Source organism: Sinocyclocheilus grahami, unplaced genomic scaffold, assembly GCF_001515645.1.
Source record: "Sinocyclocheilus grahami isolate Dianchi unplaced genomic scaffold, SAMN03320097.WGS_v1.1 scaffold20.1, whole genome shotgun sequence".
In the NCBI taxonomy this organism is placed as follows: Eukaryota; Metazoa; Chordata; class Actinopteri; order Cypriniformes; family Cyprinidae; genus Sinocyclocheilus; species Sinocyclocheilus grahami.
The window spans coordinates 2,624,102-2,637,649 of record NW_015505199.1 but is presented as its reverse complement, the minus strand read 5'-3'; the positions used below and the strand labels follow the sequence as shown (position 1 = coordinate 2,637,649).

Below are 13,548 nucleotides of genomic sequence, written 5' to 3'. Positions count from 1 at the left end.
ATACTCAACAATATCTTACACTCTGCCATTTCTTTTAAATGTATGTGTTCTGACAGAGGCTTTGTGCTGGATATACACACAGGGTTCAACTGAATAATTGCAGAGTCAGAACATTTGGAAGCCGTGTGAAGCGTAAGACAGATGACGGAGGATGAAATTAGGTTTTGTTGCTAAGGCTTCTCAAAAATCACACGTGTTAAGATGGAACAAAAAGGCCAGATTCTACAAATTGCTTGTGCTTATTTCATCTAAGTAGTATGAAAATGACAAAGGAACAAAGAAACCCAAAATATCTCATCTGATGATATCATTGAAGTCATTGATGTCTGTGAAACAATCTTAAATATTGGTTCTTAATCAGAAAAGGTTTCCTGGAAGAACAAAAAAAAATCAACAACATTCATTGAGATTCTGACGTCCATGACATACTGAACCGTCCTCTGCTGATGAGATCAAACAGTGAGGCGCGTGTCATTTGCTTAAAGGGAAGTGCTTTCAAATCCTTTGACAACTAAATATGTTCGATAAACCCACTGTGAGCAAAAGAGAAAGATACTGACAGGTTAAACTCAAAATAAAACAAACAAACTATCAGATCAACCGAGGCAGAGAGAGAACATCAGGAGAGACCCTCAGGCGAGGAACTTGAAAGGCAGAAAACGACACTTTCTTTGTTACTCCTGCCCATCAGGGACTGTATTGCTATGTGCAGATGTAGAAATGTAGTCTCTCTCTCTGCAATGAGGACAGTTAACTCCATTAGCTCAGATGCACAAGGTCCTTAAGTGGGTTTAAGGACAGATTTATGATGAGTGTGTTGATATGTAACATAAATGAGCAGAAGATTTATATTAATGTATATTATGGACCTCAAGTTACTATATAAACATAAACATATGCACATACACACAGCCATCCAAAATTTTGGGGCCAGTATTTTTTTTTTAATTAACAAGATTGCATTAAATTGAACAAAAGTAGCAGTAAAGACTTTTACCATTTTAAAAATCATTTTTATTTCAAACAAATGCTTTCCTTTTGAACGTTCTACTCATTGAAGGATCCTTAAAAAAAAAGTATCATGGTTTCCACAAAAATATAAAGCAGCACAACTGTTTCCAATACTGATAATTGCTTCTTGAGCATGACATTTATAATTTATAAGTCACCCTAATATCATTCTAAACCCATATGACTTGCTTTGTTGCATGGAAACTTTGACGAATGTGAGGAAACGGCACTAAAAAAGTTTTTAAAAATCATAAAATAAGCATGGTAAAAATAGTCTGTATGACTTGTGCTGTTTATTCTCAGCCCTCTGAAGATATACAATAGCTTTGTGTGAGGACCAGACCAAAACTTAGAGGCATTTCCAGACCATCTTAACATGACATGGAAAAAATCTCAGTGAACATTCTTCAGGGGGTTCTACTTTTGAGTTTCACAGAAATCAGGAAGCAATTTGGGCTTTGAACAACATGAGGGTGAGGAAATAATGACTGACATTTTATTTTTGGGTTATTCCTTTATAAAAAGCCTGACTGTGAGCATGTCCACATACAGTCTTTGGCCTTTTATTAGGCCTTCTAGGCGACATGATGAGCAGGAAGGCATTTCATTATCCCGGAGAGAGTCTCAAATGCAGTGATGGCCGTTCTCTGAGCTTTAGCACCAAACAGAAGGGAAGGAGTGAAAGTAGTAATTAATAAAATGGATGGCTAATAAGAAAGAAAGAAAGAAAGAGGCAGATCAAGCCAGATTAAAAAAAAAAACCGAATGCCAAGTCGCCATGGAAACCTAAGTAACTCTACATGGCTGCGGTGGTAATTAATTATATTCCCCTTCTGCCCTTTTCCATTCACCTAATTGCAAAAATTTCACCCAAACATTATCATTAGAGGGCTTTACGCATGGAGCACCCGTGCAAAACTAGCCACCAAAATTCTAAGACAACTGCTAAGGTGTTCTGTGCTTAACATGGCAAAAGGACAAAGACAATCCATTAGCGTTACATTAACACACCTGACTAAACAGAAAATAAGGACTGTCCTCTTACCGTCAAGCACATATATGTCTGCATTACGTCATTATGCCGAGACTTATCTTTGAAAACAGAAGGAGCAGACATAAAGTGGTTTTTGGTCTCTGAACTTTGATAGATGCCAGAAGATATGGCTATTGTGGTCTTGAGTGCTTGATAGTGTTAAATCAAATGAGATCTTCTCGAATGCCAGTCGTTTCTAGTGAGAGGCACTTTAGATGGGCTGGCCGATAGGGGTCAAGGTAACGGGAAATGTGCGGGAGGAGAGTGAAGGACACAGAAGCTGCAGCCAGACGCTCGTGCCTGCTGGTGACTCAGCTCTGGCTCCTTCACAAACATCAGAGGAACACAAATTATCATCTTATCAGCTTCTTCCCAAAAACAGAAAGCAGGAGAAGAGCGTTTGATGGAAAATGCCCATGGTTTATGTGGGCGGGTATGCTTCTAATATGAAGAGACCAGACAAACGGATAAATAGTGGCTAATAATTCACAAAATTAGTAAATATGGATAGCAGGTCACATAAATGAGTTAAAGGCTGGTTTTACTGGATGAGCTGATACCGCTGATGGAGGTTTTCATGGAATACACTTAATCTGTTTGTAGGAAACCAGCTCAAAACAGCCTCTAGACTTAATGTTTTTGATTCAGAAATTTCAAAGCAGTTGTTTTAGAAATGCGTAGGCTTGCATCTGACAACGCCTTCAACCACAAACAGCTCCATTGAACACATCTGACCATATTTCAATCCATTTGGCAGACTTTGTATATGTTTCCGTACACAAAATGTGCACAAAAAGTGTGCCGAATCTGTGTGGGGTTAGAAATGAAACTTAAAAGGCTCTTTCTCTCTGTACGTACCTTGCAGAGCGAGCTGAGGTTAAAGCCGAAGGACTGGGCGTTCCGCGAGCCAGCGTTCATGAAGTTCCCCATGAGCAGAATGAGTTCCAGCAGCCTGCTGAAAGGTTTGCTCTTCCTCATCTCGTCACAGGCTGTGTTCACCGCCATGATGTCCGGACGCAAGTTACTCACTTGTTCTTCAAACTGCAGCTTAAACAAGATGGAGTTGAGTCTGGGCCTCAAACGCTTCACGCTACTCATCTGGAAGAACAGAAAATAAGCAGAAATCAGTGGACCTAAATGTCTATGGAATAAAACCTAAGTGCACTTCCAAACTAAATGGCAAAAGTTCAATCTTATAATTCATTCCTGCTAAACGCAATATCAATTCAATTGAAACATACTGAATAAATCAAGGGGATTTAAGTTTAATAAAACCTCCAAATCCGAAACAAAAAATTTATTCCTGAATGAAATAAGCTAATTTATTGTCAACATTTCTTTCAAACCTGGCTAATATATTGGATGGATTTAAATGAGTTTATTGAATTGCATACCAGTTTAACTTCTAACTAAAATCACTCACACATTAGTTAAGATCAATCATTACTTGGGTCACTCATCTGAAACTGATCTTTCATAATGAGTATATCTACATGTATGAGTGTAATTTAAATCCTACACACATGCGTAGCGTATATGTGTGTTTGTGCAGGTAGTGTGCATTTCAGGGGTTAGGGAAAGGAGGGTTGAGCAGGACCTAATTTGCCCCTATAAAAACCTCTTAGCTATCACAAATTAAGTGTGTAATTAAGATACTCAATACGGAGACATGATCAATATGTCTAGACATGTTTTCCATAATCAGATATCATCTCTTGTACATGCACGCACACTGCATTCAGTCTGCATGTGTGTATAAATAAGGACAATGACAATGGACCAAAAGCACAACAAATCCAAATTCAAACAAAAAGACTGATGGAAAGAAGGGGGAAACTGAGAAGAGAAGGTAAAGAAAATAGGGCAAAGCCAAATGCCTAATTTATGAGAGTAAACATTCAGCATACTTGTAGCAGGCATCTTCTGTGTGTGTCAGGCAGCGCTAATCTGCAATGAAACAGACCCAAATTCAAAGCTCTCCTAGCCATAAATGTTTGAGGGAGATTTGTACCCCTACCCCCACCTCAGCACATACAAGGAATTATTCATTAGAGCTTTTGAAAGACAGCAAAGTAATAGTTATCAGGGAGGTTCAGTGATGCTGGAAATCACATAATAGCTCCTGTATATAAAACACTTCAGGGACTTCATGACACCAGACACATGGTGCAATGAAAAAAGACAGACCATATATTTTAACAAAGGCATAAAATTATGCTTTCATCAATGAATTGATGAAAAGCTAGAAGTTTACCAAACATGTTATCTTGTAGAATCTGAACTGAAAAAAACAAACATGAAACAGCATTAGCAATATTTTTTCTGTTATTTCCAAATATTCCGAAAGAAAATCATGTAGGGCAAGACTTTATCTTATTCTTCAGAATTCGATTGGATCATGCTAATTATGATACTATTGGTTATGTTCCCCCAACCACGCAGCCTTGGTTGCCTCAGTAGAAAGTTGTTTCAGAAGCAGAGAAAGTATTATATTGACATAGACCATCACGACAACAAAAACGTCCTTTTGTTTTCTTCTTTAGAAAAACTACCCACTGATGAATTGCATACAAGACCAGGGAAATATAGACAGTAAATAGGGTCAATTTTGGCATTATGTTGTCTAGACATTTCCCTCTTCAATTAGAGTGGCATCTTCATTAGTGAATATTCTCTTTGATCAGTGCTGGGAGCCTTTTCACCACCTAGTTCAAAGTAACACTTTCTTTCTGAACAAAGCAACTATCCATATGTGGGTGTTTCTTTAACTATGGTCACATCTGGCCTTGTTGACTGAGTATAAACTCTGCTTTACTAGTCTGAGTGTGAAAAGTGTTAATTAATTTGCTTTGATTTGGTTACAAATCTTTACTGTTGCTTTTGATCAATTTAAAGAGTCTTTGCTGAATGAAAATATTCAATTCAACATCTGACTGTACATTAAGCCTTAGGGTGTATTCACACCTGTCTTGTTCGATTTGACTGAATCGAACTCAAGTTTGTTTCCCCTCTTGGTGCGGACCTTTTTGGCAGGTGTGAATACAGCAATCGCACTCGGGTGCAGACCAAACAACCGTACCGAGAGACCCAGCTGAAGAGGTGGTCTCCGTCCGCTTCCAAACGAACTCTGGTACGGTTCGTTTAAGGTGTGAATATGACCCGACCTCGATCCGACCCAATTGCAGAAATCAAGCTCAGAAACAGACAGCTAGCACATATAGTGCTGTTATTTGCCTTTCAATGGCTTAAAAAAATCACTTGTTTTTAAACCAAAATGCTTAAAAACATGCAAATGATGAGTTTTCGTGACCATGGCGCACAGCGACGTGACGTGAGCACGCTAAATAGGCTAAAGCTTGTCGGAAAAATTACCATGACTATGTTGGGGGAAATAGTAAGGAGATATTTTAATTATTTATTAATAAACTAGTGTTTTATGAGTCAGTGTCACAATGAAGTTGATGATCCTGACTCGCCATCTCATCATTGGACGCGCTTTTAGAAAGAAATGCATCTTTACGGATGTTTTTGTTTTGGATTTGAATTATTTCGTTTTGTACTCCTTTAAAGTTTTCTGTAGATATATTCATAATGCATGTAAGGAAAATATTCGCTGAGTTTCGGTGCATTTTTGTGAAGCGCTCCTGTTCAAGTCCGAGATGGCAAGCGCATCCTATTTCCTGTTTTCTTTATTTTACAAAAGCACAAGGTTTTCTTGACATTGTGAGTGCACACAAATAAAAAAAGACCCTTTACAGTTCTGAACGATGTATTATTCTTACCTTTATGAGCGAAAATGACGGCGTATTTAATTTGTTTCCACTGATGTCCTGAAGCGCGCTTCCACTCTCTGCACAAACGATTGGATATGCACCTAATAGCGCACATTTATATAGGTTAAATGTTTAAACTAACATTGTGATATGCTTTAAGTATTTTATATCTATAGTTTTTTTTTTTGGCAAGCCGTAATTACAACATTGTATGACATTGTCTCATATGATGCTCATAAGTTTCTTCACTTTGCGTTAGTATCTAACACCAAATCAGTAAAATAATAAAAATTGCACTATGAAAGATCTCCATGATTAGCCTGTTTTTGCACTTCCTGTTTTTCCCTGCTTGAGAATTTCTGTCCAATGAATGGATGACCTTGGCACACGTGTGGTTTTGTTTACAATTTCTGGTTCACTTGCAAAAAAAGGCAGTGTGAAAGCGAACTGCACCAAACAATAAAAAAAATCAACATTGTATTTGGTCCGGACCACAGCAAGTGAACTAGCGGACTTTCCTGGTGTGAATACACCCTTACATAAATGTGTTGTTCAAAAAGTACATGAAACCAATTCAAATCCATCCACCACATAAAGAAAACACCATGATACCAGCTAAACTTTACTGCGCAGAGTCCTCAAGGTAAGACATTCAAATCACTCTTTAAAGTTTAAATTCAAATGCATCTGCAGACGGGAGTGGAGGTAACACCGTGCTGCCTGCCACTCAGCATGTGACGGTATTCAGAAGGGAACAACTTTTCAAGTGTTTCAAGTATTATTCCTTATCAGGAAGCTAAATCATAATTTCTCACAACCACCCAGATTGCCTGCTGAACAACAGAAGCATTTCAATGTGTGCGCGTGTCCCAGTAGACCCTGAACACACTTGCTACTGTGGGATAACAAATTTAAGAATCAGTTTAAAATATGCTGATCCTATGTTCTGACATAGCATCACATGAAAAACTAAGGTGAAGTACGTTGCATTTAGCATTTAAGGTAAATTACATCAGAAAAATTATTATCTTAAGCAAAGTGTAGCAAGAGGTTCCTGTCTCTTCCTGTTCTCCTATTGTTAGTAAAATTAACCAGATTACTGAGACGATCACCTTTTGTTTGTAATGGCTCTTGGTGCCTCTGCCCCAGTCTTTGAGTAGTTATACTGATTGGATTAGCACCTATGCATTTGAATGACACTGTTATGCTGATGAGATCAAGGCTGGGAAAATGCCGGTGTCGGGCTGATTGCCTGTACTTCATTTGCATGCTATGGGTTAGATTGTCTCCACCTCTACTGAATGTATCCCACCCCCTTAAAAATGTATATAAACTACAATGTATTACCTGCCTTAGTCAGACTTTTAATGACTGCAGCGCCACGCAGCGTGTTCTCAATAAAGTACTCTGCTGAAGATACCCAAGAGTCTCCTGGTCTCTGCTTCGACGAGGAAAAAGTTTCCTACACTACATCTCTAGTGTATATGGCCTGCTGGAAGACTCGATGGGGAACAGGACACACACACCTGTTTCATCTTTCTGCCTCTATTGTCTGGCTGAGTTAGTTTGCCTGATTTAAACGTTTTCTTTTTGTGCACCTTGAACTAAGTCCTGTTTAAAAGGGGGGGGGGGGCTGTTGCTATGGTAACAGATGATTTCTCTTCTCTGAGAGTTTTCTGGTAAGAGGTGTAATTCTTTACGCTCAGCTTCACCTGACTAAAGCGAAACTGTTTATCAGGAGCTAAAAATACCGCATGCAGCCATTAATAACATTTATTCAGTGAAACAAAGCAGATGGCTGAAATAGAAGTGTCACATATGGATAAAAACACCACATGCACACGCTTACACACAATCACTCTTAAGATCATATGATCTTAAGGTCCTGACAGTAGCATGCTATATTTTATGGTCCACTTAGCAGGCAGCAAACAAAGGGTTCAAAGTTCTGGCTCCAGAAAAGAACAGAGTACACAACTGCTTGCAATGAGAGATTAAGAATTCCCTTTGAACTGGATAGTTCTCTAAACTGCAAATGCATAATTTCCTGCTGCCCAGGCATGCATAAACCACAGTTTCATATCCCTCATTATATAATAAACACACCAAACACAACGACAGGCCGCTCTGCTGCATGAAGCGACTCCCTTGTGCCTTTCTTTTACTTCCTATCATTTCTCACAAAATTCCAGCATCCCAGTTGTCTTAAAAAGTCAAGTGTAATGAGCCTAAGACAATGGGGGGTAGGGATGGGTACCGAAACCCGCTATTTAATCGGTCCCGGGGCTAAATTATCGATAAGCTCTGACGTTAACGGTTCTGCTATCGGTACTGGAGAAATTAATAAAACACACCTACATTTATTATTGCTATATATACATTATCTTGCAAATTCTATCTCACCAGAGTCGCCAGCTGTTTTTCAAACATTTGGCTATGATGCATTTTTGCTATTCACAATTCAGAAGCAACTTAACGTCAGAATCAGCTCAATCGGTGATTGTTGTAAGATGCCGTCTTTACTGTTGCTAAATTGCGGGACATGTTTGATAATAAAACGTTGAAAGCACAATCCGCACAAGAGACGCTGTTCCCCAGGCCGAAATGTGTGTGCTTGGAGAGTATTTACTTAAACACAGTTTATGTCTTAAGTGGAGGAGAACAGTTGGGAGAAAATCCGATGCGTGTCAATATATTGTCTTAAAGTGACAGACTGGCGCTTGGGCCATCAAAATGCAAATCTGCTCTTAATCTGAATAACGTTATAGCTTTAATAAGCATTAGTCTATCAATACATACACTGAAAACTATGCAGTGTTCATTTACATTTGATCACTTTTAGATTTCTTTTATAGGCTATTACTTACCTGAACAGTAATGTTAGTAGAACTTCATAGGAAAATGACAGCACTGTTTATTTCATTTCATTTGTATATTTGTTTTATTGTATTTGTCAGTTTGTTTTACTTTGTTTCTTTGTTCATGTTCTTACTGTATCTTATCTTATGTATAAAACACTAAAAATGCCTGCACACTGGTGCATTTACAAATTGATGTTTTATATTCATTTCATTAAATATTTTTTACATTTCAGAATATAAAGCAATGTTAATTCAGCTCTTAATTTGTCATATATATATATATATATATATATATATATATAAAACAAAAAGTACCGATATGAATACTGTTAACGTACCGAATCGATAAGCAGTATCGGTAAGAGTAATAATACCGTTAAAACCTTAACAATACCCATCCCTAATGGGGGGTGAACAAACCTGTTAGAAGCTAGCACATGTTCACAAACATGATAATTAATATGGGAATCTCTAGCAGGGTCAGCCGCTGAACTGTGCCCTTGGCGATTGAGCGGACTGATTGATCAATTATTCAGTGGTGAGCAGCATGTATTTAAACCATGACAAATCCAAACGGGGGCAAAAGACACAATTTCATGTGAATTGGAGTCTGACAATCTTTTAAACCTAAATTTCACACATCTTGACAGAGTTGAGAAAAGCTCTGAATCTGATGTCACACATTCAGAGATGGGTTGTCAGAAACAATCAAATATGAGAAAAGCCTTCATTACCATGTCAGATGACAACTCCTGAACATATTACATAAGAAAAATTACTATTAAAATTCAACTCTATCCTACAAAAAACTCTAAACTGTGTTAAAAAAAAAATTGCTTCATATCAAGATGGACATCACGGAAAGTAATGATAACTCTCAGTCAGATGCTGATTCAGTAGCTAATCAGTGATCTAGCAATTTCATTTAGCAAAGGATTCATCAAACTGATTTTAATTGGTATTGAGGAAACAATTTGGTAATCATAACTGTTAACAATTTGGTAAATCAATTAAGGGTGCACTGACATCATAAATATACTGATATTCAGACAATTATTTTCATGTTATGGCTGATTATTAGTGTTATCTAATTAGTGTGCATGTTAGATGAAGACAAATGTAATTTAAATGTACAAATAGGGGAGATTCATGCAATTAATTGACAGATTTAAAAAGTTTCTATGGTACAGATATATTGGCAATTTCTATTTAAATCACAGTTCAGACTGCTAAACCATAATCTGGGCAAATATAATTCTGTTTGCTTTGGTGCTAGATATTCAGCAACAAAAGAGCCATGGAGGAAGCACTGCTTTTTCCTATGTCAGTTCCAATGTGCTTGAGACAACTATAAGTTTAGTTTCCCTCCAAAAAGTGTAAACACTGGCACTTTTAAAACATTACTCTGGCTCAACCAGAAAACAGCTTGGTACTTGTGTGAAACATCAATTTATAATTTAAAACCTTATTCACTAAGAGCTTAAGCAAGATCTGTTTTACTAACTACAGAGGAAACAGTAAAGACAGCTGAGTTAAAACTGTGTTAATATGTGTCAGGTCTACCATATGCATTTTCCATTAGAGAACAACAGTAATTCTTTCTCTGTTCAGAGTCACAGTACACATCTTGGATTGTAAAATATGTAGTTGTTTTGTTTGTGACAAGAAGATGATATCTGTTTCAATTTAAGAGAATAAATAAATCTTGTGTAGAGGGACAGACACAACATTGATCTTAGAAAAGTTTAAATAAAGAGTGATTGATGACTTCTAACTGGACGCGTCACTAATCGTGTATACAGTGCCAACAACATAGACGGTGTGTGTGTGTGGAATTACCACTACTCCAAACTGCTCTGGTTCAGAGAGGTTGGCATATTCGCTCTTGTACTTGACCAGTGCGTTCAGCTGCTCCTGATCAGGCAGGTACTTCACGAGATTCTGGAGGGGAGAACAAAACAAAGAACTTGTGTTACAAAGAATGTGTGCTACATTCATTCAATTAGCAGTTCAACTTTAACCTGCGATCTAATTGTTGCTGGTTTAGTTAGTGTCTAGCAATTTAGTAGAGATCCTCATCTAAATCGACTCTCTGGTGTTTAATGACACACTAGACTAATTGAAGGGATGATATATCACCCTGCAGAACTCCGAGGTTAAGCATCTTGCTCAAGACCAAAACGACACTTGAGCAGACCTGTGATCTCAGTAACCCTATTTGGATTCATACGGTTTAAAATAATAGAAATGCTATCATTTGTTAGATATTTTTAATGCTATTTACAGTTTTTATTTATTTACATTGATTAAAAATAGCAATACTAGCATTCAGCTTGCAGTTCATAGTTTATTTTATTTTTAAAAAATAATAATAATGCTAGCACTTGTTTTGCTAGCACTGCTATTTCTTGTCTGGAAGAGTTGACGCTAGTTGCTGAAAGTCAGAGCCAGTCTGCAGATTTTAATTTGACAAATTTCATAGAAAACTACATAGTGTTTGATGGTCACAGATGAACTGATTTTTTTAGATTCAGACTATGATTTCATCCAGTCAGTGATATCAAACATGATTGATATTTCGAGCTGATTTTAGAAACCATATTGTTTTCATTTGTCACGTATCTCCTAGCAATAAGGCATGTTTCTTTGCGAGTTTGCTGTGTTCGGAATGTCTTGAACGTCTGGTAGTGTCATCCTCGTTTAGTGTATGATGCCCAGTTTTTCCTCTGTTTACAAAATCGCAAATGTATGATGTCTTGTTTTTTTTAAATCTGTTCAAATTTTAAAAGTTGTGTAGTGCATTTCAGCTATTATGATTTTGGCCAAATTCTAGAGTTATAGAACTGCACTTAAGATTACACATTGGAAGTCCACCGATGTTCTATTGTACTTTTCAAAGAAAGTTGTAAAAGAGTTGAAAGGAATTGACACCATTAGGCTAAAACAGTTTCACGGCTTTATCTGAAAGCACTGGTAGAATTGTGATGTTTCGTTATCCCATTCAAGTGTCTCTTTCCTCTTATCAGTTGTCAATCTCCACTAAATATATCTTATAAAATGAAAAGACTAAAAAATAAATAAATAAACGATCGTTTTAGCAGCAATTTAATCAGTTTTATGCATGCAATCCTGTGAACATGTCTATCCACAGCGTGTGTTCTCTCAAACTCTCATGTACTCGTCACTCTCCACAAAATCATTAAATTGCAGATATATATGGATCTCCAGCAATTCTCATTTATTAACGTATTGCGAACTTGTTATTTTTCCAAGTCGAATCTGTAACTCATATGTATTGTCATAAAGTACTACAATATAAATCCACTTTTAATTAACTGCTTATCTGTGGGATTTCAAACATGTTTTATTTGTAGAGTCAGAAAATAAAGCACCTGCTCTCGAGCCTCTGACTTCTGAAGGAAAAACTTAAAAGCTTCATATACCATATATATGAACTTGTCCAACTCATCTCCAAATGGCCACTTCATTAGTGCACATAGACATGAGCCTAGTAGACGGATGGCCACATTCATCTATGTCACAGCCAAAACGAAATATAAAGCACAAATGCAGATGGCTATTTCTGTTGTTCCCATCTCAGTCATTTAGATAAACATGAGGCTGCTTTTAAGTGTTAAGCAGTATAAAATAACAAAGCTCTGTTATGTATCTAAAAGTAAGTACATTTTATTTATATAGCACATTTCAACATAGCAAAGCTATCCAAAGTGCTTAATGTAAAATAAACTTAAAAGAGAAAAGAAAACACAGAAAATAATCAAAAAAGACAGACAATAACACAACAATTAAATGAAATTAAAATGCTAAGGAGAAATAATAAGTTTTCAACCTCGATTTAAAAATGGTAATGGAAGGTGCAAGGCGACAGTCTAAAGGCAATTGGTTCCACAGACGGGGGGCAGTGACTGAAAAGGCTCTGTCACCCTTAGTTTTCAAACGGGAACGAGGGACAGATAAAAGAGCCCTGTCAGTGGATCTTAAAAGTCTGGTAGATGACAAAGAGATAATAAGGTCTTTAAGATAAGATGGAGCTTGATTGTTTAGAGCTTTAAAAACAAACAACAGAATCTTAAACTGAACTCTAAAATGGACCAGAAGCCAGTGAAGCGAAACTAAAATTGGAGTGACATGGTCATATTTCTTTGCCCCAGTCAGCAGCCTTGCAGCTGCATTTTGTACCAACTGGAGGCGTGAAAGCGATGACTGAGGAAGACCTGAGTACAGTGAATTACAGTAATCTAAACGTGAGGTAATAAAAGCATGAATAACCTTCTCCCAATCTTGAAAAGACAAAAATTATTTAAGTTTGGAGATGACCCGTAATTGATAAAAACTGTTCCTAATGACAGAATTAAGTTTGGACAAACATAATTCTGAGTCTATGATAACGCCCAGGTTTCTAACCTGTGAGGAAATGAAGGGGAAATGATTGCCCAGCTCCTCAATAATATCCATTCTCATTTTTTGGGGACCAAAAACAATCATTTCTGTTTTGTTCTCATTGAGTTGGAGAACCATTTTTTAATATCTGAGATACATTCCAGCAATGGCGGAATGGAATCACCAGCTTTTAGTGGGAGGTACAACTGCGTATCGTCAGCATATAAATGAAACGAAACATTGTGCTTCCTGATAATATCCCCCAGAGGGCGCATATATAAGTTAAAAAGAACCGGTCCCAAAATAGAGCCCTGAGGTATTCCACTAATAATTGGGGCAGATGATGAGGAAAACTTGCCTAGCTCCACAGAAAAAGACCTGTCTTTGAGATATGAGCTGAACCATCGTAAGGTTGTGCCCCTGATACCGATCAAATGTTCTAAACGGCGAATAAGAACATTATGATTCA

At 37.2% G+C, this 13,548-nt stretch overlaps 1 protein-coding gene across 1 annotated transcript in view; it reads right to left on the bottom strand.

Moving 5' to 3' along the window:
* LOC107556337 (protein diaphanous homolog 3-like) overlaps positions 1-13,548 on the bottom strand; it is a 215,796-nt gene that overhangs the window by 115,977 nt on the left and 86,271 nt on the right. The window contains exons 13-14 of the mRNA XM_016239434.1: positions 10,518-10,619; positions 2,903-3,142 (exon numbers count right to left, since the gene is read on the bottom strand). Of these exons, the coding sequence (XP_016094920.1) occupies positions 2,903-3,142; positions 10,518-10,619 (342 nt within the window). The remainder of the gene's footprint in view (positions 1-2,902; positions 3,143-10,517; positions 10,620-13,548) is intronic.